Below are 27,413 nucleotides of genomic sequence, written 5' to 3'. Positions count from 1 at the left end.
GGCCACCATTGACCAGACGTTTTCAGTTGGTGAGAGATCTGGAGAATGTGCTGGCAGGACAGCAGTCGAACATTTTCTGTATCCAGAAAGGCCCGTACAGGACCTGCAAAATGCGATCGTGCATTATCCTGCTGAAATGTAGGGTTTCGCAGGGATCGAATGAAGGGTAGAACCACGGGTCGTAACACATCTGAAATGTAACGTCCACTGTTCAGAGTGCCGTCAATGTGAACAAGAGGTGACCGAGACGTGTAACCAATGGCACCCCATACCATCACGCTGGGTAATACACCAGTATGGCGATGACGAATACAGGCTTCCAATGTGTGTGCACCGCGATTTCGCCAAACACGGATGCGACCATCATGATGCTATAAACAGAACCTGGATTCATCCGATAAGTGACGTTTTGCCATTCGTGCACCCAGGTTCGTCGTTAGTACACCATCGCAGGCGCTCCTGTCTGTGATGGAGTGTCAAGGGTAACCGCAGCCATGGTCTCCGATCTGATAGTCCATGCTGCTGCTTCAAACGTTGTCGAACGGTTCGTGCAGATGGTTGTTGGCTTGCAACGTCCCCATCTGTTGAATCAGGGATTGAGACGTGGCTGCACGATCCGTTACAGCCATGCGAGTCATTGGATCTCGACCGACGCGAGCAGCAATGTCGCGATACGATAAACCACAATCGCGATAGGCTACAATCCGATCTTTATCAAAGTCGGAAACGTGATGGTACGCATTTCTCCTCCTTACACAACGTTTCACCAGGCAACGCCTGTCAAGTGCTGTTTGTGTATGAGAAATCGGTTGGAAACTTTCCTCATGTCAGCACGTTGTAGGTGTCGCCACCGGCGCCAACCTTGTGTGAATGCTCTGAAAAGCTAATCATTTGCATATCACAGCATGTTCTTGCTGTCGGTTAAATTTCGCGTCTGTAGCACGTCATCTTCGTGGTGTAGCAATTTTAATGGCCAGTAGTGTAAAATGAGAGATTCAAGTTCCCACAGAGGCTTACCAACAGCATTTCTACCTGTGAACCATTCGCGACTGGAACAGCGTCAGAGGGACGAGTCACTCGTACACAAGGTACCCTCCGCCACACTACGCAAATCTGGATGTAGAAGCAAAACCCGTAATAGTCGGACACAGCGTAAGTAGTGCCCTGCTTGACACAGACACGTCGCTTAAATATCTGAATGTAGCATTGCTAATTGTTATGACATGGAACTAGCATGTGAGGATTGTGGTAGGAAAGGCGAATGGTGGTCTTTGGAGAAAGCATATAGGACGTGGTGAGACCTACTCTTGAATACCGCTCGAGTGTTTGGGATCCGTGCGATGTCGGATGGAAGGACATCAAAATAGTTCAGAGAGGGGCTGCTAGATTTGTTACCGGTAGGAGTGTAGCCATGTATGGAAGTAATTAGACAAGAAGAGAATAGAAGCTTTCGAAATGTCGTGCTACAGAATAATGGTGAAGATTAGGTGGGTAGATCAAGAAGGGATCGGCTGGTAGGACACGTTCTGAGGCATCAAGCGATCATCAATGTAGTACTGGAGGGAAGCGCGGAGGGTAAAACTCGTAAAGGAAGACCACATCTACATCTACGTGATTACTCTACTATTCACAATAAAGTGCCTGGCAGAGGGTTCAATGAACCACCTTCAGGCTGTCTCTTTACCGTTCCACTTTGGAACGGCACGCGGAAAAAAGAGCACTTAAATTTTTCTGTGCGAGCCCTGATTTCTCTCATTTTATCGTGATGATCATTTCCCCCTATGTAGGTGGGTGCCAACAGAATGTCTTCGCAATCGGAGGAGAAAACTGATGGCTGAAATTTCATGAGACGATCCCGTAGCAACGAAAAACGCCTTTGTTTTAATGATAGCCACTTCAATTCACGTATCATGTCTGTGACACTGTTTCCCCTATTTTGTTATAATACAAAACGAGCTGCCCTTCTTTGTACTTTTTCGATGTCATCCATCAGTCCCACTTGATGCGGATCCCATACCGCGCAGCAATACTCCAGAATATGGCGGACAAGCGTGGTGTAAGCAGTCTCTGTAGTAGACCTGTTGCACATTCTAAGTGTTCTGCCAATAAATCGCAGTCTTTGGTTTGCTCTACCCACAATATTATCTACGTGATTGTTCCAATTTAGGTTATTTGTAATGGTAATCCCTAAGTATTTAGTTGAATTTACAGGCTTCAGATTTGTGTGACTTATCGCGTAATCGATATTTAGATGATTTCTTTTAGTACTCATGTGAATAACTTCACACTTTTCCTTATTCAGGATCAATTGCCGCTTTTCGCACCATACAGATCATCTTATCTAAATCATTTTGCCATTCATTTTGGTCATCTGAAAACTTTACAAGACGGTAAATGACAGAATCGTGCAAACAATCTAAGACGGCTGCTCAGATTGTCTCCTATGTCAGTAATATAGCTCAGGAACAATAGAGGGCCTAAAATACTTCCTTGGGGAACGCCGTATATTACTTCTGTTTTACTCGATGACTTTCCGTCTATTACTACGAACTGTGACCTTTCTGACAGGAAATCACGAATTCAGTCGCACAACTGAGGGGATATTCCATAGGCACGCAGTTTGGTTAGAAGACGCTTGTTAGGAACGGTGCCGAAAGCCTTCTGGAAATATAAAAAATTGGATTCGCTTTGACATCCGCTGTCGATAGCACGCATTACTTCATGAGTATAAAGAGCTAGTTGTGTTTCACAAGAACGATATTTTCTGGAACCTTGCTGACTATGTGTCAATAAATCGTTTTCTTCGAGGTACTTCATAAAGTGCGAATACAGTATATGTTCCAAAACCCTACTGCAAATCGACGTTAGTGAAATAGGCCAGTAATTCAGCGGATTACTCGTACTTCCCTTTTTGGATGTTGGTGTGACTTGAGCAATTTTCCAGTCTTTAGGTACGGATCTTTCTGTGAGCGAACAAGAAAACACTAAACAGATTCAAAAGGATGTAGGTTGCAGTAGTTACTGGGAGATGAAGAAGCTTGCACAGGATAGAGCAGCATGGAGAGCTGCATCAAAGCAGTCTCTGGACTGAAGACCACAACAGCAACAGGTCTGAAGAACATGCAAGTGTTACGGAAATGGTTCAGGAACTCAAATGGGAATCGTTGAAGGGAAGACGACGTTCTTTTCGAGCAACACTTAGAAAAATTAGAGAACTGGCATTTGAAGCTGTCTGCAGAAAGATTCTACATTTATTTCACTTAAGGACGACTAAGAAGAAATTACATACACAGGCGTGTAGACAGTCGTTTTTCCCTCTCGCTATTTTCTAATGGAGCAGGAGAAGAAATGAGTACATCTACATCCATACTCCGCAAACCACCTGACGGTGTGTGGCGGAGGGTACCTTGAGTACCTCCATCGGTTCTCCCTTGTATTCCAGTCTCGTATTGTCCGTGGAAAGAAAGATTGTCAGTATGCCTCTGATTTTATCCTCATGGTCTCTTCGCGAGATATACGTAGGAGGGAGCAATATACTGCTTGACTCTTCGGTGAAGTAATGTTCTCGAAACTTCAACAAAAGCCCCTACCGAGCTACTGAGCGTCTCTCCTGCAAAGTCTTCCACTGGAGCTTATCTATCATCTCCGTAACGCTTTCGCGATTACTAAATGATCCTGTAACGAATCGCGCTGCTCTCCGTTGGATCTTCTCCAATCTCTTCTATGAGACGTATCTGGTACGGATCCCACACCGGTGAGCAGTATTCAAGCAGTGGACGAACAAGTGTACTGTAACCTACTTCCTTTGTTTTCGGACTGCATTTCCTTAGGATTCTTCCAATGAATCTCAGTCTGGCATCTGCTTTACCGACAATTAAGTATATGTGGTCATTTCATTTTAGATCACTCCTAATGCCTACTCCCAGATAATTTATGGAATGAACTGCATCCATTTACTATATTGTAGCTAAATTATAAAGAATGTTTCTCTCTGTGGATTCGCAGCACATTACACTTGTCTACATTGAGATTCAATTGCCATTCCCTGCACCATGCGTCAATTCGCTGCAGATCCTCCTGCAGTTCATTACAATTTTCCATTGTTACAACCTCTCGATATACCACAGCATCATCCGCAAAAAGCCTCAGTGAACTTCCGATGTTGTCCACAAGGTCATTTATGTATATTGTGAATAGCAACGGTCCTACGACACTCCCCTGCGGCACACCTGAAATCACTCTTACTACGGAAGACTTCTTTCCATTGAGAATGACATGCCGCGTTCTGTTATCTAGGAACTCTTCAATCCAATCACACAATTTGTCTGATAGTCCATATGCTGCTACTTTGTTCTTTAAATGACTGTGTGGAACTGTATCGAACGCCTTGCGGAAGTCAAGAAACACGGCATCTACCTGGGAACCCGTGTCAACGGCCCTCTGAGTTTGGTTGACGAATAGCGCGAGCTGGGTTTCAGACGTTCGTCTTTTTCGATACCCATGCTGATACCTACAGAGTTGATTTCTAGTCTCCAGAAAAGTCATTATACTCGAACATAATACGTATTCCAAAATTCTACAACTGATCGACGTTAGAGATATGGGTCTATAGTTCTGCACAGAGTAGTAGAGGTACAGGGCACTCTCCGCCACGCACTGTACGTTCTCTTGCGGAGTATATATGCCGATGTGGATGTAGGGGGTGGGGTTATGAAAATCTACTTACCTAGTTCCTTGCCGAACATGCGGTGCTTGAGCCCGATGTTAACGACACGTCCCTGGAGGTGCGGGTTGTTGAGCGCCTCCTTCACCGACTGGTAATCGCAGGCGGCGATGGCGGGCGAGTTCCCGAAGTAGAAGCCGATCACTTTGCTCTTGTAGAAGCGCGTCATCAGGTCCAGCACCTTGTAAGGGTACTTGTAGTTGATGAGCAGCATCTGCACGTAGTTGCCCCATATCGGCATCGGGGGCGGACCTGCAACATGCGGGCAGAATGTCAGCACAAGTTCTCGTCTCAGAAAATAACCCGAAGGCATCCAACACAGCTCACACATCTGCAGAGCAGAGTCGTAACCCAATTTCCTTGGAACTACGCTCAGCGGAAGAGGAGAAACATTAAACGATCACCTGTCTCTGCTTATCCGTAGATACTCGACCGTTTCTGAAAAAACGACGGTCAAAGTTTTCGAAGAATTTTTCCAGGTACATTATGTGCTTTTTACAGTACCATTTCCTGAGACGAAATGCTGGCACAGTGGTTCGCGTTACAGTTTGTTAATTTTCGTCCCGTGCCCGAAACTCGATTATTGCTTTTATTCTTTTGTTTTTTTCGTGGCGTCCTCCATCGGTAATGCTGGAATTCAGTATAGTGTTGACCCACCCTTAGCCTTGATGGCAGCTTCCACTCTCGCAGGCATACGATTTATGAGGTGCAGGAAGGTTTCTTGGGGAATGGTAGTCCATTCTTCACGGAATGCTGCGTAGAGGAGAGATATCGATGTCGGTCGGTGAGGCCTGGCACGAGATCGGCGTTCCAAAACATCCCAAAGGTGTTCTATAGACACAGGTCAGGACTCTGTGCAGGCCAGTCTATTACAGGGATGTTATTGTCGTGTAATCTCTCCACCACAGGCCGTGCATTATGAACAGGTGCTTGATCATGTTGAAAGATGCAATCCCCGAATTGCTCTTCGACAGTGGGAAGCAAAAAGGTGCTTAAAACATCAATGCAGGCCTGTGGTAGTGCCACACAAAACAACAAGGGGTGCAAGCCCCGTCCATGAAAACACGACCACACCATAACACCAACGCCTCCGAATTTTACTGCTGGCTCTACACATGCTGGCAGATTACGTTAACCGGGCATTCGCCATACCCACACCCTGCCATCGGATCGCCACATTGTGTACCGTTATTCGTCGCTCCACACAACGTTTTTCCACTGTTCAGTCGTCCAATGTTTACGCTCCTTATACCAAGCAAGGCGTTGTTTGGCATTTACCGGCGTGATGTGTGGCTTACGAGCAGCCGCTCGACCATGAAATCCAAGTTCTCTCACCTCCCGCCTAACTGTCATAGTACTTGCAGTGGATCCCGATGCAGTTTGGAATCCTGTGTGATGGTCTGGATAGATGACTGCCTATTACACATTACGACCCTCTTCAACTGTCGGCGGTCTCTGCCAGTCAACAGACGAGGTCGGCCTGTATGCTTTTGTGCTTAAGCGTGCCTGCGCGTTTCCACTTCCCTGTCACATCGGAAACAGTGGACCTAGGGACGTTTAGGAGTGGAAATCTCGCGTACAGACGTATGTCACAAGTGACACCCAATAACCTGACCACGTTCGAAGTCCGTCAGTTCAGCGGAGCGCCCTATTTTGCTGTCTCACGATGTCTAATGACTACTGAGGTCACTGATATGGAGTACCTGGCAGTAGGTGGCAGCACAATGCACCTAGTATGAAAAACGTATGTTTTTGGGAATATCCGGATACTTTTGATCACATCGTGTATATACCCATGTCTGTTGAAAATTACTGCACGAATGTGGTGGTGGTGGTGGTTGGTAGTGTTTAACGTCCCGTCGACGCAGCGCAAGCTCGGGTTAGGGAAGGATTGGGAAGGAAATCGGCGTGCCCTTTCAAAGGAACCATCCCGGCATTTGCCTGAAACGATTTAGGGAAATCACGGAAAACCTAAATCAGGATGGCCGGAGACGGGATTGAACCGTCGTCCTCCCGAATGCGAGTCCAGTGTGCTAACCACTGCGCCACCTCGCTCGGTGCACGAATGTGTTCCAGTGTACAGTGATATAACGTTCTCCTTACTCGTGTACTGATTGCATACCAGATGAATGACTTAAAAAAATTAAGAATGAGAAAATTATTTGAAATTGTTTTCGGTGAAATTCCTGTAGTGTATCTTGATTCACAATCAACTGCAAGCTCCTATTTGCGGAAAGTGACCCGTTATACATTCTTTACCACGAAATTTTTGTCAACGCCCGAAATCTTCAGCAATGTTAACGAGCTTTCTTCCCGAATGGGCAAACCTGCCTAGAGTAGTTATCATCTAAGGAAATGTACCAAATCTTTCTGAAGAAAAAAGTATGAATAAACTATAAGAATTTAAATGAGAATTAAATGTCAGAATATAAGAATTTAAAAAGAGTCCAATCCCTTAACATACCATAAACAGATATATCATAAAATACACTCCTGGAAATTGAAATAAGAACACCGTGAATTCATTGTCCCAGGAAGGGGAAACTTTATTGACACATTCCTGGGGTCAGATACATCACATGATCACACTGACAGAACCACAGGCACATAGACACAGGCAACAGAGCATGCACAATGTCGGCACTAGTACAGTGTATATCCACCTTTCGCAGCAATGCAGGCTGCTATTCTCCCATGGAGACGATCGTAGAGATGCTGGATGTAGTCCTGTGGAACGGCTTGCCATGCCATTTCCACCTGCCGCCTCAGTTGGACCAGCGTTCGTGCTGGACGTGCAGACCGCGTGAGACGACGCTTCATCCAGTCCCAAACATGCTCAATGGGGGACAGATCCGGAGATCTTGCTGGCCAGGGTAGTTGACTTACACCTTCTAGAGCACGTTGGGTGGCACGGGATACATGCGGACGTGCATTGTCCTGTTGGAACAGCAAGTTCCCTTGCCGGTCTAGGAATGGTAGAACGATGGGTTCGATGACGGTTTGGATGTACCGTGCACTATTCAGTGTCCCCTCGACGATCACCAGTGGTGTACGGCCAGTGTAGGAGATCGCTCCCCACACCATGATGCCGGGTGTTGGCCCTGTGTGCTTCGGTCGTATGCAGTCCTGATTGTGGCGCTCACCTGCACGGCGCCAAACACGCATACGACCATCATTGGCACCAAGGCAGAAGCGACTCTCATCGCTGAAGACGACACGTCTCCATTCGTCCCTCCATTCACGCCTGTCGCGACACCACTGGAGGCGGGCTGCACGATGTTGGGGCGTGAGCGGAAGACGGCCTAACGGTGTGCGGGACCGTAGCCCAGCTTCATGGAGACGGTTGCGAATGGTCCTCGCCGATACCCCAGGAGCAACAGTGTCCCTAATTTGCTGGGAAGTGGCGGTGCGGTCCCCTACGGCACTGCGTAGGATCCTACGGTCTTGGCGTGCATCCGTGCGTCGCTGCGGTCCGGTCCCAGGTCGACGGGCACGTGCACCTTCCGCCGACCACTGGCGACAACATCGATGTACTGTGGAGACCTCACGCCCCACGTGTTGAGCAATTCGGCGGTACGTCCACCCGGCCTCCCGCATGCCCACTATACGCCCTCGCTCAAAGTCCGTCAACTGCACATACGGTTCACGTCCACGCTGTCGCGGCATGCTACCAGTGTTAAAGACTGCGATGGAGCTCCGTATGCCACGGCAAACTGGCTGACACTGACGGCGGCGGTGCACAAATGCTGCGCAGCTAGCGCCATTCGACGGCCAACACCGCGGTTCCTGGTGTGTCCGCTGTGCCGTGCGTGTGATCATTGCTTGTACAGCCCTCTCGCAGTGTCCGGAGCAAGTATGGTGGGTCTGACACACCGGTGTCAATGTGTTCTTTTTTCCATTTCCAGGAGTGTATATGTCTGATATTTACTGTGAAACCCAGTTGTAATTTTACAATTAATATAACGCCTTTGAATCACATAGTTTGATAAGAAACATTCGTGTAGTAACCATTTACAGACATGTATACGTAAATGAAGGCAATAAAATAAAATAAATAAAAACAATAATCGGTTTTCCAACACGGGCGCGAAACTGAGAAGCCACGACTCTAACCACAGACCCGCCATTTCGAATCAGGATATCGCGCGGTAAGAGGCACAAAGTTTGCCCACAGTTTTTCTTCAGAAACAGTCGAGTATCTACGGATAAGCCGAGACACGTGTTCCCTTATTTCGACAGCCACTGAGCGAAGTTCCTAGGAAACTGGGTGATGGCAGTTTCCGTCCTCTCCTCGTGAGAAAAAAAATGAAGAAAAGAAAACGTACCACAAAGGAGTTATGCAAACTGGTGGGGCTCTGAGCACTATGGGACTTAACTTCTGAGGTCATCAGTCCCCTAGAACTGAGAACTACTTAAACCGAACTAACCTATTGACATCACACACATCCATGCCCGAGGCAGGATTCGTACCTGCGACCGTAGCGGTCGCGCGGTTCCAGACTGTAGCGCCTAGAACCGCTCGGTCACTCCGGCCGGCTGCAAAATAGTCACAAATCGATATTCATTCAAGTATTGGCGGAAAATCCAAAACTGTAAACTTCGACGACCGATAGATCAATATGTGACGCTACTGCGCAGTTTCACCGCGCATCTGGCAGGGATAGTACACAGTGAATATGTCGATACCAGAGCATAAATTCAATGCGAATTTCATTCCGCGTATTCAGCTGGACAGTAACTACTCCTCGCAGAGAGGCGCGTGGACAATACACGCAGCTGTCAGCATTTGAGAGAGGACGTGTAGTAGAGCTCAAACAAGCTGGTTGCAGTAATCAAGGAGTCGCTCGACTTTGGGGCAATACAACTATTCGACGATGTTGGCAGCGATTGGGGAGCCATGGCCGAACGCAGCGTCAAGAAGTAAGCAGTCGACCTAGAGAGGATAGAACGTGAGGACCAAGCAATCGTCAGAGAGGCACTCAGAGCCCCGGGTTCATCAGTGTCATCGATCCGATGTGCAGCTGGCGCTTCACTGACCACAAGGACCACTAAAAGGCGGCTCACAGAAAGGGGGCTGAGCTTACGGCGCCCCTTGCTCCGACTGATTGACCTCTGTACACCAAAAAGTCCGTTCAACAGTCGTGTCGGGCAAAGTAGGCTTGGTATCTCATTGACTGGAGAAGATTTGCCTTCAGTGATGAGCCCCGCTTCGAAGTGAATCCCGATGACCAGCGATTTGCCTGAAGACCCTCTTAGATTCAAATCAAATGGCTCCGAGCACTAGAGACTTAACATCTGAGGTCACCAGTGGCCTAGACTTAGTGGAACTACTTAAACGTAACTAACCTAAGGACATCACACACATCCATGCCCGAGACAGGATTCGAACCTGCGACTGTAGCAGAAGCGCGGTTCCGAACTGAAGCGCCTACAACCGCTCGGCCACAGCGGCCGGCGTCTGTTTAACAGATTTCAGGGGGAACAAAAAATTTGTTTTCAGTATTTCACACAGTTATTGAACGACTTTAAAGTTCTGTCATAACCTTCTCATTAAGAGTTGTAACCTTATGTTAAAGATGTAACCCAAAAGTCATATATTACAGCTAGAAGCTGCGAAAGTTACCCTCATGTTATTCATCCAGTATTTAAGAATGACACCACTTAGCGACTTTCAACAAACTGTACTTATAATTTCAAACTTTTATCACGTTCTTCTCTTTGACACCCGTCCACAAAATGATGAAAGGAAAAAAAGTTTATCATGAAATGTATTCGCAGTTGCGAATACGAACAACCATCAGCTGCATAAGGGAATGACAACAGTGAAAATTTGTACTGGGCGAGGACTTGAACTCGGATTTCCCACTTTACGTCAGTAGTCCACTAAACCGATTTGGCTACCAGTACACGACGAACGGGCAGAATCAAACTTCCACACGTCGTCGTTCTTGCGTCACACACTGTACTCGTACACACATTATGTGACTCCCGTACAGGGGAGGACATTTTAATTAAAGTCGTTAGTCTGTACGTTGGCCGTGCACGGATGGCCGAGGCGGTTAAGGCGACAGCTCGGGTAAAGCGGGAAATCTGCGTTCGAGGCCCGGTACGGTGCAAATATTCGTAGTCGTAATCCCCTTATACAGCTGATGGTTGGTCGCATTCGCAACGGCGAATACATTCCAGTTATTTCATAACGGCTGTAGTCGCCGCAGTACCTGCTCCTTTGGACGTCTGTGCATATTCTAAGAAACACTACATCGTTCTTCTTAACAACACAGGCCTTGCCCCAAACACATTGCGCAGCCGTAATGCATCTACAAAACTACACTCCTGGAAATGGAAAGAAGAACACATTGACACCGGTGTGTCAGACCCACCATACTTGCTCCGGACACTGCGAGAGGGCTGTACAAGCAATGATCACACGCACGGCACAGCGGACACACCAGGAACCGCGGTGTTGGCCGTCGAATGGCGCTAGCTGCACAGCATTTGTGCACCGCCGCCGTCAGTGTCAGCCAGTTTGCCGTGGCATACGGAGCTCCATCGCAGTCTTTAACACTGGTAGCATGCCGCGACAGCGTGGACGTGAACCGTATGTGCTGTTGACGGACTTTGAGCTAGGGCGTATAGTGGGCATGCGGGAGGCCGGGTGGACGTACCGCCGAATTGCTCAACACGTGGGGCGTGAGGTCTTCACAGTACATCGATGTTGTCGCCAGTGGTCGGCGGAAGGTGCACGTGCCCGTCGACCTGGGACCGGACCGCAGCGACGCACGGATGCACGCCAAGACCGTAGGATCCTACGCAGTGCCGTAGGGGACCGCACCGCCACTTCCCAGCAAATTAGGGACACTGTTGCTCCTGGGGTATCGGCGAGGACCATTCGCAACCGTCTCCATGAAGCTGGGCTACGGTCCCGCACACCGTTAGGCCGTCTTCCGCTCACGCCCCAACATCGTGCAGCCCGCCTCCAGTGGTGTCGCGACAGGCGTGAATGGAGGGACGAATGGAGACGTGTCGTCTTCAGCGATGAGAGTCGCTTCTGCCTTGGTGCCAATGATGGTCGTATGCGTGTTTGGCGCCGTGCAGGTGAGCGCCACAATCAGGACTGCATACGACCGAGGCACACAGGGCCAACACCCGGCATCATGGTGTGGGGAGCGATCTCCTACACTGGCCGTACACCACTGGTGATCGTCGAGGGGACACTGAATAGTGCACGGTACATCCAAACCGTCATCGAACCCATCGTTCTACCATTCCTAGACCGGCAAGGGAACTTGCTGTTCCAACAGGACAATGCACGTCCTCATGTACCCCGTGCCACCCAACGTGCTCTAGAAGGTGTAAGTCAACTACCCTGGCCAGCAAGATCTCCGGATCTGTCCCCCATTGAGCATGTTTGGGACTGGATGAAGCGTCGTCTCACGCGGTCTGCACGTCCAGCACGAACGCTGGTCCAACTGAGGCGCCAGGTGGAAATGGCATGGCAAGCCGTTCCACAGGACTACATCCAGCATCTCTACGATCGTCTCCATGGGAGAATAGCAGCCTGCATTGCTGCGAAAGGTGGATATACACTGTACTAGTGCCGACATTGTGCATGCTCTGTTGCCTGTGTCTATGTGCCTGTGGTTCTGTCAGTGTGATCATGTGATGTATCTGACCCCAGGAATGTGTCAATAAAGTTTCCCCTTCCTGGGACAATGAATTCACGGTGTTCTTATTTCAATTTCCAGGAGTGTACATCATTGTACGACACGTATACTCTGTTCCTGAGAAAAATAAACCTGATGTAAGCACTACGTCATGTACATCTACATCTACATGGATACTCCAAAAATCACATTTAAGTGCCTGGCAGAGGCTTCATCGAACTACCTTCACAATTCTCTATTATTCCGATTTCGTATAGCGCGCGGGAAGAATGAACACCTATATCTTTCCGTACGAGCTTTGATTTCCCTTATTTTATCTTTCTGGTCGATCCTTTTATATAGATAGGAACAGCAGAGGGCCTATAACACTACCTTGGAGAACGCCTGAAATCACTTCTGTTTTACTCGATTACTTTCCGTCAATTACTACGAATTGTGACCTCTCTGATAGGAAATCGCAAATCGAGTCACATAACTGATACGATATTTCTTCATCTACATCTACATCCATACTCCGCAAGCCACCTGACGGTGTGTGGCGGAGGGTACCTTGAGTACCTCTATCGGTTCTCCCCTCTATTCCAGTCTCGTATTGTTCGTGGAAAGAAGGATTGTCGCTATGCTTCTGTGTGGGCTCTACTCTCTCTGATTTTATCCTCATGGTCTCTTCGCGAGATATACATAGGAGGGAGCAATATACTGCTTGACTCTTCGGTGAAGGTATGTTCTCGAAACTTTAACAAAAGCCCGTACCGAGCTACTGAGCGTCTCTCCTGCAGAGTCTTCCAGTGGAGTTTATCTATCATCTCCGTAACGCTTTCGCGATTACTAAATGGTCCTGCAACGAAGCGCGCTGCTCTTCCTTGGATCTTCTCTATCTCTTCTATCAACCCTATCTGGTACGGATCCCACACTGCTGAGCAGTATTCAAGCAGTGGGCGAACAAGCGTATTGTAACCTACTTCCTTTGTTTTCGGATTGCATTTCCTTAGGATTCTTCCATTGAATCTCAGTCCGGCATCTGCTTTACCGACGATCAACTTTATATGATCATTCCATTTTAAATCACTCCTAATGCGTACTCCCAGATAATTTATGGAATTAACTGCTTCCAGTTGCTGACCTGCTATATTGTAGCTAAATGATAAAGGATCTTTCTTTCTATGTATTCGCAGCACATTACACTTGTCTACATTGAGATTCAATTGCCACTCCATGCACCATGCGTTAATTCGCTGCAGATCCTCCTGCATTTCCGTACAATTTTCCATTGTTACAACCTCTAGATACACCAAAGCATCATCCGCAAAAAGCCTCAGTGAACTTCCGATGTCATCCGCAAGGTGATTTATGTATATTGTGAAAAGCAACGGTCCTACGACACTCCCCTGCGGCACACCTGAAATCACTCTTATTACGGAAGACTTCTCTCCATTGAGAATGACATGCTGCGTTCTGTTATCTAGGAACTCTTCAATCCAATCACACAATTGGTCTGATGGCCCATATGCTCTTACTTTGTTCATTAAACGACTGTGGGGAACTGTATCGAACGCCTTGCGGAAGTCAAGAAACACGGCATCTACCTGTGAACCCGTGACTATGGCCCTCTGAGTCTCGTGGACGAATAGCGCGAGCTGGGTTTCACATGACCGTCTTTTTCGAAACCCATGCTGATTCCTACAGAGTAGATTTCTAGTCTCCAGAAAAGTCATTATACTCGAACATAATACGTGTTCCAAAATTCTACAACTGATCGACGTTAGAGATATAGGTCTATAGTTCTGCACATCTGTTCGACGTCCCTTTTTGAAAACGGGGATGACCTGTGACCTTTTCAATACTTTGGAACGCTACGCTCTTCTAGAGACCTACGGTACACCGCTGCAAGAAGGGGGGCAAGTTCCTTCGCGTACTCTGTGTAAAATCGAACTGGTATCCCATCAGGTCCAGCGGCCTTTCCTCTTTTGAGCGATTTTAATTGTTTCTCTATCCCTCTGTCGTCTATTTCGATATCTACCATTTTGTCATCTGTGCGACAATCTAGAGAAGGAACTACAGTGCAGTCTTCCTCTGTGAAACAGCTTTGGAAAGAGACATTTAGTATTTCGGCCTTTAGTCTGTCATCCTCTGTTTCAATACCATTTTGATCACAGAGTGTCTGGACATTTTGTTTTGATCCACCTACCGCTTTGACATCAGACCTAAATTTCTTAGGATTTTCTGCCAAGTCAGTACGTAGAACTTTACTTTCGAATTCATTGAACGCCTCTCGCATAGCCCTCCTCACACTACATTTCGCTTCGTGTAATTTTTGTTTGTCTGCAAGGCTTTGGCTATGTTTACGTTTGCTGTGAAGCTCCCTTTGCTTCCCTTTTCTAACTCTTACCACGTTGGCTCTTTTCCATCTCCTACGATCTTGCTTGGCACATACTCATCTATCGCATATTGTACGATGGTTTTGAACTTTGTCCACTGATCCTCAACACTATCTGTACAAAACTTTTGTGTTGAGCCGTCAGGTACTCTGTAATCTGCTTTTTGTCACTTTTGCTAAACAGAAAAATCTTCCTACCTTTTTTAATATTTCTATTTACGGCTGAAATCATCGATGCAGTAACCGCTTTATGATCGCTGATTACCTGTTCTGCTTTAACTGTTTCAAATAGTTCGGGTCTGTTTGTCACCAGAAGGTCTAATATGTTATCGCCACGAGTCGGTTCTCTGTTTAACTGCTCAAGGTAATTTTCAGATAAAGCACTTAAAAAATTTCACTCGATTCTTTGTCCCTGCCACCCGTTATGAACGTTTGAGTCTCCCAGTCTATATCCGGCAAATTAAAATCTCCACCCAGAACTGTAACATGGTCGGGAAATCTACTCGAAATATTTTCCAAATTATCCTTCAGGTACTCAGCCACAACAGCTGCGGAGCCAGGGGGCCTATAGAGACATCCAATTACCATGTCTGAGCCTGCTTTAACAGTGACTTTTACCCAAATTATTTCACGTTTCAGATCTCCGTCAATTTCCTTCGATACTATTGCACTTCTTATCGCTATAAACACGTCTCCCCCTTCACTGTCCAGCCTGTCTCTGCGGTATACATTCCAATCTGAGTTTAGGATTTCATTACTGTTTACGTCTGGTTTCAGTCAACTTTCTGTCCCGGCGTTGTGACCGTTTATTAATGAGAGCAGTTCTGGGACCTTTCTATAGACGCTCCTGCAGTTTACTATTAGCACAGTGTCAGTGCACCTGCAGGTGCAGTGTTAGTGCCGTCGTAACTGCCGTCTGTGTCACGTCTGCTGTGCAGCGAGCTACGTTAATTTAAGTATTAACTGTATTTTTCTTACTTGTCACTTCTTCTTCCGTGTGTTTTTGCTTTTCGGAAGCTTTAATTGTCGAGTGCTAGTAATAGTGTTCCATAGATTTCGTGTTTGTTTTGAACACAGTCAGAGAGAGTCCCTTTAGGCAGCCATAGTGCCAGTAGTGCTGGTGTTTGTTTTCAATACAGTCTAGAGACAGGTAGTGCTATTTTCATTGTTTTCTACAAGAAGTGGCTAGCAATCACAGTTTAGTCAACTATCAGCCGCCTTTAGTAAATTAGCAGTCTAGTTAAAAGTTGATTAACTCTCTGCAGTAAATTGATTCCTTAGGATGGATAGGATGTGTGACTCCTGTGTGCGGACGCAGGAGGAGCTGGCCACTGTTCGCGAACAGCCGTCTTCAGGCTGCTGCATCGGAGTGCAGCGGCAGTGGGGAGTCTGGTGCGTCGCATGGTACACCCCAGGTGTTACATGCTTCACCCACTGTCCCTGCTGTCGAGACATCTTCGCGGGTACCGGGCGCGGTTGGGCCACCCTCTCCCCAAGGGGAGTGGCGGGTTCAGCGGCGTTCGCGGCGCACGAGGCGGAGGGTCAATGTGGAGGCTGGCCGTGTGGCGTCGCCCGCTCTGCCTGTGAGTGGACATGTGGCTGCTCCTTCAGCAAGGTCCGAGCAGGCACACGGGGGGAGGGGTTTATTAGTTATTGGGAGCTCTAACGTTAGGCGGGTGATGGAGCCCCTTAGGGAAATAGCGGAATGGTCGGGGAAGAAGGCCAGTGTTCACTCTGTCTGCTTGCCGGGGGGTCTCATCCGAGATGTGCAGGAGGCCCTGCCGGCGGCCTGGGTGCACCCGACTGCAAATTGTTGCTCATGTCGGCACCAATGACTCCTGCCGTCTGGGTTCAGAGGTCATCCTCAGTTCGTACAGACGGTTGGCGGAATTGGTGAAGGCGGAAAGCCTCGCTCGCGGGGTGGAATCTGAGCTAACTATTTGTAGTATCGTTCCCAGAACCGATCGCGGTCCTCTGGTTTGGAGCCGAGTAGAAGGCTTAAACCAGAGGCTCAGACGATTCTGCGGAGATCTGGGGTGTAAATTTCTCGACATCCGCTATCGGGTGGAGAAAGGTAGGGTCCCCTTGAATAGGTCAGGCGTGCACTACACGCAGGAGGCGGCTACAAGGGTAGCGGAGTACGTGTCGAGTGCACATGTGGATTTTTTAGGTTAGAGAATTCCCTCCCTAGGCCCGACAAGACGCCTCCTGAGACGCGGCAAGGTAGGAGTAGACAAAATGCAACAGGGAATAACAATATTAATGTGCTAATAGTAAACTGCAGATGCACGCAATTTCACTACGAGCCGCTTGTATGGTACAGTGTCAAAAGCCTTCCGGAAATCCAGGAATACGGAATCGATCTGAAATCCCTTGTCAATAGCACTCAACACTTCATGTGAATAAGGAGCTAGTTCTGTTTCAAAGGAACGATGTTTTCTAAACCCATGTTGACTGTGTATCAATAGACCGTTTTCTTCGAGGTAATTCATTGTATTCGAACACAATATATGTTCTAAAATCATGCTGCATATCGACGTTAACGATATGAGTCTGTAATTTAGTGGATTACTCCTACTACCTTTCTTGAATATTGGTGTGACCTGTGCAACTTTCCAATCTTTGGGTACGGATCTTTCGTCGGGCGAACGGTTGTATATGATTGTTAATTATGGAGCTAATGCATCAGCATACTCGGAAAGGAACCTAATTGGTACACAGTGTGGACCAGAAGACTTGCTTTTATTAAGTCATTTAAGTTGCTGCACTACTCCGAGGATATTTACTTCTAGGTTACTCATGCTGGCAGCTGTTCTCGATTCGAATTCTGGAATATTTACTTCGTCTTATTTTGTGAAGGCATTTCGGATGTCTGTGTTTAGTAACTCTGCTTTGGCAGCACTGTCTTCGATAGTATCTCCGTTGCCATCTTGCAGAGAAGGCATTGATTGTTCAAATGGCTCTGAGCACTATGGGACTTAACACCTGAGGTCGTCAGGAACAACTTAAACCTAACTAACCTAAGGACATCACACACATCCATGCCCGAGGCAGGATTCTAACCTGCGACGGTAGCGGTCGCGCGGTTCCAGACTGAAGCGCCTAGAACCGCTCGGCCACTCCGGCCGGCACTGATTGTTTCTTGCCACTAACATACTTCACATACGACCAGAATCTTTTTGGATTTTCTGCCAGGTTTAGTGACAAAGTTTGATCGTGGAAACTGTCTAGGCATCTCGCGTTGAAGTCGGCGCTAAACTTCAAGCTTCTGTAAAAGATCGCCAATCTTGGGGATTTTGCGTCTGTTTAAATTTGGCATGTTTGTTTCGATGTTTCTGCAACAGTGTTCTAACCCGTTTTGTGTACCAGGGAGGATCAACTCCGTCGTTTGTTAATTTATTTGGTATAAATCTCTCAATTGCTGCCGATCCTATTTCTTTAAATGTTAGCTACATCTCGTCTACACTTCTATTATTAATTTGGAATGAGTGGAGATTGTCTCTCAAGAAGGTGTTTGCTTGAATCTTATTGGAATTCGTTTCACGTGGAGCGGAAGCCAAGTTCTGACGAATACAGTCAAGTACGATTATAAGGATACGTTTTATGCTGTATTACACGCACATAGACTGAGCGGTAGTGTGCGGGAGAACAGCTTTACTGGCGTATTAAACTTGGACAGCACTGGCCAACCAGCGGTCCAACTAGCCTGCAATGATGTCGTTCAGACATAAAAAGAGACGGGCAAAGAAACAATATGGCTTCGAATGTGATTTAATTTTTAAAGAGAATGAAGTAATATTCGGCAAAACTCTAGCGCTACTGCGCGCTTCTTAGAGGACCAAACGGAAAGCATAAAATGCTCTCGTTCTCACGTGACATAGTATTCTAATTACAAACAAGAGTGATGAAAATTCCTAAACACAGGGTAATTTTTCTGAGAGAGCTATGTGTGGTGCAAAAGCTTACTGCAGGGATTTCGCTGTATTGTTGGATACTGAAGCCAGAACCGCCAGGTTAGCTGAGAGCGCTAATGCGCTACTTCCTGGACTCGGGTAGGCGCGCCAGCCCCGAATTGACTCCCGCACGGCGGATAAACGACGACGGCCGGTTTGCCGGCCAGCCTGGATGTGGTTTTTAGGCGGTTTTCCACATCCCCCTAGGTGAATACCGGGCTGGTTCCCACATGCTTCCTCAGCTACACGGCTCGCAGACATTTGAATACTTTCGCACTATTCGATGGATTACACTAGTCGCAGACAGTTTGGGTACACTAATTCTGTCCCGAGGGGTACGGGGTGGCGGCAGGAAGGGCATCCGGCCACCCCTTAAACTAACGTTGCCAAATCCGATTAAGCATGCCGACCCTGCCTAACTGTGGGAAAAGGCACAAGTGAAAGAAGTTGGATACTAGCTCCTTCCTTACTCGAATCCGAGAAATACATTTCAGTACTGCAACTGTCATCTGCTACATTGATAACGAGTAGCTCAACAACAAAATCCACGAAGCCATCCGGGCACCACATTTTCTCCTCTTCTTTTATGACGTGCCTTTGTATATTCCGCCAAATTTGGCAGTGACATGTGATAAAGCTGCGTGCGTTAGTTCCAGTATGCCTGGCAGTTTGTTTTCCTCGGGCCACATCATTTAACTTGGCTCCAGAGTAGTTGCATTGGGTTCGTATTGTAATGGTAGAGTGGCAAATGTAAAAATGCAGCATTTGTATGGTGTTCTCGGTGCTGTAAAAATGATTGTTTTTCACGTTTATACGACATATATCTACATCTGTGGTACAAAACAATGGACATAGTCCAAATAAAGAGTATTTGGTTTTTCATTTTTGCCTCAAAAATTACATTGTTATGTTTTCTTAATTTAAGCACTCCTTACTAAAAGTCTTTCATAAAATATCTATGATTGAGAATTTATATTTGAAATGAAAACAGGAATTTCGCTTGCAGTATGTAATTAAAAACAAGAAGACGTGTTCTATTCATAAAAATGATGATTAATTTTATAATTACAAGATGTAGGTAATTCAAATTGAACGAGGAAAAAAAAGAGACATTGGAGAGTCTTAAACCAGCGAACCGCTAACTGCAATTATTTTTGTTTTATTTCTTTTATTTTTTTTCTCTCGTAATCTAGCTTTTATGCTACCGATTCCGCTATCCATGAATGAGCGTTTGTGTAGGGTGACCAGATACAATTGTTTAAAAAGGAGGACAAACAGCTTCAAAAAGGAGGACACGTAAATGTGATATTCAAGATCTTGGCCACCTGTGCAAGAAATTTAACATTTCAGTGACAAAGCAACAAGCATTTCGTTTCATAGCGTTCAGACAGCCAATAAGATTGCGTATTTCTGCCAGGAATTGAAACTAATTGTCAATTGTTACTGATGGTCAGGTGGTGGTTAACTGAGCAACATAAAAAAATTGAAAACATTGATTGTGGTGACAGTGTGGCGTGAATTGTTTTGTCATGTCAACATCACGGAATTGTTTACAAAGCGAAAAACGTAAGACCATTCACCTCCCTTCATTCGACGCACAGCTACCAACATCTACAATTGAAGCAGCGGCTGACGACATGTAAACTGCACTTTACCCTTCCGAATACAAATAAATTGAATGACTATAACAATGAAATAAAACCATGACAGTTAATCTGTCGAGTAATTTCTTACCTTTATTGGCCACTGAGATGTACGTTCCAGCTCCACATATCTTACATTCCGCTTCAAATTCATTTCTCCCTTTCTTGAAAGACAGATATTTGCAGGAAAGGACATCAGAAAATGTACACTTTCGTTTAGGCATAGCCAAATATTTTACTTAACTCACTTGGTTAAAAATTACACTCACAAATCACACGAGAACTACAGGAAGCCAAGCCAATACAAAGCGAAGATACGAAACGAAAATTTTAAATAATCGATATTTACATTCGCTTATAGATTGATCAACGATAACATCGACAACCCTGGTGCCACGTACTAACACCGCCTTCGTGCGTGTTTATCACGAAGGCTGTGCTAATAGTTAAAGTATTTAAGCAAAGAGCAATAGAACGGGACTAATTGTAAATTTAACTGTATTACACTCAACTTTGCGATAAAGCCGGGCACTCTAAAAATCCGCCCGGACCCCGGACAAAGAGCTAAAAAGGAGGACACGTCCGGATTAATCCGAACGTGTGGTCACCCTACGTTTGTGACACGTCTGTATCTAATACATTCCCATGGCCGGCCGATGTGACCGAGCGGTTCTAGGCGCATCGATCTGGAACCGCGCGACCGCTAAGGTCGCAGGTTCGAATCCTGCCTCGGCATGGATGTGTGTGATGTCCTTAGGTTAGTTAGGTTTAAGTAGTTCTACGTCTAGGGGACTGATGACCTCAGATGTTAAGTCACATAGTACTCAGAGCCTTTTGAACCATTTGGGCAGTCCCATGAAAAACTTCAAAAGCGATTATCTCTGTAAATTTATGACAAACATTAAGGAAAACCTATATCTCAGCACTTTTTAACCGTGTTACACACGCCTGTTTCACCACGGAACAGGAAGTACCGCCGGCCGCGGTGGTCTAGCGGTTCTAGGCGCTCAGTCCGGAGCCGCGCGACTGCTGCGGTCGCAGGTTCGAATCCTGCCTCGGGCATGGATGTGTTTGATGTCCTTAGGTTAGTTAGGTTTAAGTAGTTCTAAGTTCTAGGGGACTGATGACCACAGCTGTTAAGTCCCATAGTGCTCAGAGCCATTTGAGCCAGGAAGTAGCCTTAGCCATTTTCATAATGCGCATTAACAGCCCGACAATCAGGGCACAACAGTGTAGAGGCTGTGACTATACACGAATTTTAAAATAAGAACTGTATAACTAAAGCTTGAGTATGAAAAACATTAATGGCTGCTAATGCATTTGAATATCTTAAAGTTTCATTTAACTTAACTAAGTAATAATATATGTGATACGTAAGTAGGACCTACTTCCAAGAGCGTAACAGCAGTGTACGTGTGGTACGGCTTCTGACCAATCATTGCCTTTGTGTTTGTTTACATCAGGTTTATTGTTATGATGAACGGAGTATAGTTTGGAATATATGACGTTTTATACATGGGAGTTCGATTCTTGAAAGAATAGTGAATGGGGATATCTGATAGCTCATAAATACAGACACGTTACGCTGGCACGGTAGCTCAGCGTGTTCGGTCAGAGAGCTGGTTGACTACTGCAGCCGGCCGCGGTGGTCTAGCGGTCCTAGGCGCTCAGTCCGGAACCGCACGACTGCTACGGTCGCAGGTTCGAATCCTGCCTCGGGCATGGATGTGTGTGATGTCCTTAGGTTAGTTAGGTTTAAGTAGTTCTAAGTTCTAGGGGACTGATGACCTCAGATGTTAAGTCCCATAGTGCTCAGAGCCATTTGAACCATTTTTTTGACTTCTGCAATAAAAAAAAACTGAGTGAAAGGATCAACAACGAACTTGAACGGATGTCATGTGTCGTCCGCAACGACCAAACACAACGATCAACAACGAAGAAAATGCTAAATTCTAGGCCCTTCAGTCCGGAACCGCACTGGTGCTACGGTCGCAGGTTCGAATCCTGCTTCGAGCATGGATGTGTGTGATGTCAGTAGGTTAGTTAGGTTTAGGTAGTTCTACGTCTAGGCGACTGATGACGTCAGATGTTAAGTCCCATAGTGTTTAGAGCCATTTGAAGCATTGTGAACAGAATGGCTCTGAGCACTATGGGACAACTTCTGAGTCATCAGTCCCCCAGAACTTAGAACTACTTAAAACTAATTAACCTAAGAACATAGAAAAAAATGGTTCAAATGGCTCTGAGCACTATGGGACTTAACTTCTGAGGTCATCAGTCCCCTAGAACTTAGAACTACTTAAACCTAACTAACCTAAGGACATCACACACATCCATGCCCGAGGCAGGATTCGAGGAGGGGAGGAGGAGGAGATTAGTCTTTAACGTCCCATCGACAACGAGGTCATTAGAGACGGAGCGCAAGCTCAGGTGAGGGAAGGATGGGGAAGGAAATCGTCCGTGCCCTTTCAAAGGAAGGAAGCGATTTAGGGAAATCACGGAAAACCTAAATCAGGATGGCCGGAGACGGGATTGAACCGTCGTCCTCCCGAATGCGAGTACAGTGTGCTAACCACTGCGCCACCTCGCTCGGTGCAGGATTCGAACCTGCGACTGTAGCGGTCGCGCGGTTCCAGACTGTAGCGCCTAGAACCGCTCGGCCACTCTGGCCGGCCCTAAGGACATGACACACATCCATGCCCGAGGCAGGATTCGAACCTGGGACCGTAGCGGTCGCGCGGTTCCAGACTGCAGCGCCTAGAACCGCTCGTCCACCCCGGACGGCGTAAACAGAATGCATGTCGCTTAAATGTATCTTCATTGTGCTACTCTTTTCAGTGCTATAGGGGTATTATTGTTTTGTAAGTCATGCGCACTACCATTTAAAAAATGTGAAGCCTCGGTGTGCACGGAGAATCAACTAAAATCCTCTTTTTAGGGTTCCGTCTCTCAATCTGTTAAAGCGTATCCCTTGCAGATTTGCATTGTTGTCCGTCCGTCAGTCTCTGTTTCTGTCTGGCCTTCTGTTGAGAAACCTTTTTCTTAGGTACGAGTAGATGTATGAAGTTGAAATTTATGTCACATATTAAGATCTATGGTCTGTTGGCGATGTAACAATCTTAAACTTTTGAGGCAAGTCAATCAAAAGCTACGGCCGTTTATGTCACATATTTAGATACTTGAATACTCACTCATCAAAACATACAGGGTGCATCTCATTGGAATCAGATATTGTTAATTTGTAATTATATTACACGAAAAAATATTTTAATGTCCTTTGGCATGAGGCTTCTAACTTACTGCCTCGAAAGTCTTGGTACCGATGAAACCGATGTCTTGCCAGTATCTATGTCGATAACAGGCAAAAATCCTCAGTTTACTCGATTCCCGGAATGGATAAACTGTCTCTTTACGTAATTAAGTTTGTACGGAACACAAAACCTCAGTGTGAGAGTCCTACTCGCGCATGACCAGTTTTTTGTTTTACCCTGTGCTTAGTACACTGCGTCATCTTCTACTCCTGCTTTCACCGTCCTTTTTCCCTTGATTCTGATGCTAACCTTCTTTTCTGTTTAACTATTATTCTACATTTATATGTCATTCTTAAAATTTATCTCTGATGTTTCCGATTCTAGTACATTGAAGCGTTATGGAATTCTTTCTTATTTCTCTGGTACAAGCTGCAGTCGATTTCTTTTCCCTATTTAGTAAAATGTTTGTTTCGTTAATCTGTTCTCACTCAAGAATTCAAACATTTAGCTACAACCTCTGTAGGGCAATATGTTAATTTCGCATGTCTATAGATGCGTAATCTGTCATAGATAATCTCAGTTAAAACATGGCCTCCGTTTCTCACGTTATCTCTTTCTACCGTTGTCGATCTATATGATGTTGTCAGTAGGCTGTACGACCGTGATATGCATATCTCTCATTTTAAGATCGGTAATTACTATTCACAGCTTTCCCAAGGATCGGACGACTACAGAACAACGTTCGTGGGACAGAGGTCCATGTATTTATCTGCCCGTATCATCGCCGCCTACCTCCTGTAGATAAAAAACAAAAAGAAAAATACAGCCGCGTCGCGTGACAATCTCTCCAACTGCGTAACAGAATTTTCTTTTCTTTATCTTTTAAGCGTTTATGACGTAATTTCTCCTAAAGTATGTGCTGTACTATGCTATAATTCTGCAGGTACATTTAGCGGCATATACGGTTACTGTCCACGAAACTTATTGCGAATAGAGTTAATAGCACAGAAGCAATAAATTTAAACGGCATGCTTGATGCATCGGTTTTTCACTTATGTCATTGTTTATAACGTTATATCTCCTGAACTGTAACGGGGAAGGTGGTTCTTACCCATACATCGATCGTTGCCTGACGGTAAGGGATGTGTGTACCAAGTTTGGTTGAAATTGGTGCAGTGGTGTAGGAGCAGGTGTGGAACGTAGAGACATACAGGGTGACTATTGTTGAACCATATGAAAGAAAAACGTAAATTAGTTATTAACTTCGGCGTGCACACACTTTATTCAACGTGTAAACGTCACTACAGATATTCGAATTCAGGTTATGACATGTTTGACACACCTGCCATCATTGCCGATGAGCCGGCCGGAGTGGCCAAGCGGTTCTAGGCGCTACAGTCTGGAACCGCTACGGTCGCAGGTTCGAATCCTGCCTCGGGCATGGATGTGTGTGGTGTCCTTAGGTTAGTTAGGTTTAAGTAGTTCTAAGTTCTAGGGGACTGATAACCTCAGATGTTAAGGGGGGGAGAGAGGAGGGGGCGAACTGGAGCAAGGCGCCTCTAACCGCGCGGGCATTTCGCGCGCAACGCCACTGGACAGTGGATGACTGCAACCGAGTTCAAATGGTTCAAATGGCTCTGAGCACTGTGGGACTTAACTTCTGAGGTCATCATTCCCCTAGAACTTAGAACTACTTAAACCTAACTAACCTAAGGACATCACACACATCCATGCCCGAAGCAGGATTCGAACCTGCGACCGTAGCGGTCGCGCGGTTCCAGACTGTGGCGCCTAGAACCGCTCGGCCACTCCGGTCGGCCTGCAACCGAGTAACTTGGAGTGATGAAATCATGCTGAACCCTGTCGCAAGCCGATGGAAGGCTTTGAGTTGGACGAATACCTGCAGGGCCTACATCTTCATCTACATCTAAATTTATACTCCACAAGCCACACAACGGTGTGTGGCTGAGGGCACTTTACGTGCAATTGTCATTACCTCCCTTTCCTGTTCCAGTCGCGTATGGTTCGCGGGAAGAACGACTGCCGGAAAGCCTCCGTGCGCGCTCGAATCTCTCTAATTTTACATTCCTGATCTCCTCGGGAGGTATAAGTAGGGGGAAACAATATATTCGAAACCTCATCCAGAAACGCACCCTCTCGAAACCTGGACAGCAAGCTACACCGCGATGCAGAGCGCCTCTCTTGCAGAGTCTGCCACTTGAGCTTGCTAAACATCTCCGTAACGCTATCACGCTTACCAAATAACCCTGTGATGAAACGCGCTGCTCTTCTTTGGATCTTCTCTATCTCCTCTGTCAACCCGACCTGGTACGGATCCCACATTGGTAAGAAATACTCAAGTATAGGTCGAACGAGTGTTTTGTAAGCCACCTCCGTTTTAGCTGCCATCGTGTGTTGTGCTAACAGTGCCGGCCGCTGTGGTCGAGCGGTTCTAGGCGATTCAGTCCCGAACCGCGCTGCTGCTACGGTCGCAGGTTCGAATCGTGCCTCGCGCATGGATGTGTGTGATGTCCTTAGGTAACTTAAGTTTAAGTAGTCCTAAGTATAGGGGACTGATGACCTGAGATGTTAAGTCCCATAGTGCTTAGAGCCATTTGAAACTTTTTTTTTTTTTTTGCTAACAGTGAAGTACGGAGATTAAGTTACGGTATGGGGGTAGTTTTCAGGGATAGGGTGTGATTCCCTTATTGTGCTTAAGAAAAAGCTAAATGTAGAAGGATATGAATACATTGTACGGCATTGCCTACTACATACATTAGGGAAAGAGTTCGGAAACGATGATTGATTGTACCGCTATGACAATGCACTGTGTCATAAAGCAGCATATGTGGGACTATGGTCCTGACCAGATTCCAACAGAAGACCTTCCCGATGGGTCAGACCATCATTTCGCTCCAGACCGCAGCGTCCAATATCACTACCTTCTATGGTCTGGGAGTTGAGGAAGTATGGGCTGCCATTCCCCCAGAGATATTCAGAAACCTCACTGAAAGTATCCCCATCAGAATTCAAGGCGCCGTGAAGCTGAAGAATGGACACACCCCATACGAACATCTGAAACCTCTGATCAGATAGTGTGTGGGCATGCAAACAACAACACATATACGCTTGTAAAAGCGGATGGTACCTTCCAATGTAAGGACTTTGTTGTCGTGTGTAAGACAAAATTAACTCCAACTTTTTAAATTCATTGACATAGAAGATATAGTGCCGTGAAATTGGGTGAACGTTTCTGAGGTATCCTGTAGGGTGTGTAATTGCGGGTTAGTGACGCAGACAGACGGCAAAGGTCGAATCTGTTTATGTGTTTTTGCACTTCTGCCTTTGAACCAATGCTAAGGTTTCGTTGGCCATGATCTAGATATACACTATGTGGTCAAAAGTATCCGGACACCCCCAAAAACATACGCTTTTCATATTAGGTGCATCCCGCTGCCACCTGCTGCCAGGTACTCCATATCAGCGACCTCAGTAGTCATTAGACATCGTGAGAGGACAGAATGGGGCGCTCCGCCGAACTCGCGGACTTCTAGCGTGGACAGGTGATTGGGTGTCGCATGTGTCATACGTCTGTACGCGAGATTTCCACACTCCTAAACATCCCAAGGTCCACTGTTTCTGATGTGACAGTGAAATGGAAACGTAAAGGGACACACATGGCACAAAAGCGTACTGGTGGACCTCGCCTGTTGATTGACAGAGCCGGCCGCGGTGGTCGAGCGGTTCTAGGCGCTTCAGTCCGGAACCGCACGACTGCTGCGGTCGCAGGTTCTAATCCTGC

General features: G+C 46.4%; 1 protein-coding gene across 1 annotated transcript in view; it reads right to left on the bottom strand.

The window, feature by feature from the left end:
* The window catches only part of LOC124552409 (probable cytochrome P450 304a1), a 98,078-nt gene that overhangs the window by 55,714 nt on the left and 14,951 nt on the right, over positions 1–27,413 (bottom strand). Inside the window, exon 2 of the mRNA XM_047126673.1 lies at positions 4,727–4,975. Coding sequence (XP_046982629.1) covers positions 4,727–4,975 — 249 coding nt within the window. The remainder of the gene's footprint in view (positions 1–4,726; positions 4,976–27,413) is intronic.

Source organism: Schistocerca americana, chromosome 10 (genome assembly GCF_021461395.2).
Source record: "Schistocerca americana isolate TAMUIC-IGC-003095 chromosome 10, iqSchAmer2.1, whole genome shotgun sequence".
Taxonomy (NCBI): Eukaryota; Metazoa; Arthropoda; class Insecta; order Orthoptera; family Acrididae; genus Schistocerca; species Schistocerca americana.
Note: the sequence above shows the minus strand (reverse complement) of the source record. Positions and strands in the feature narration are given on the sequence as shown.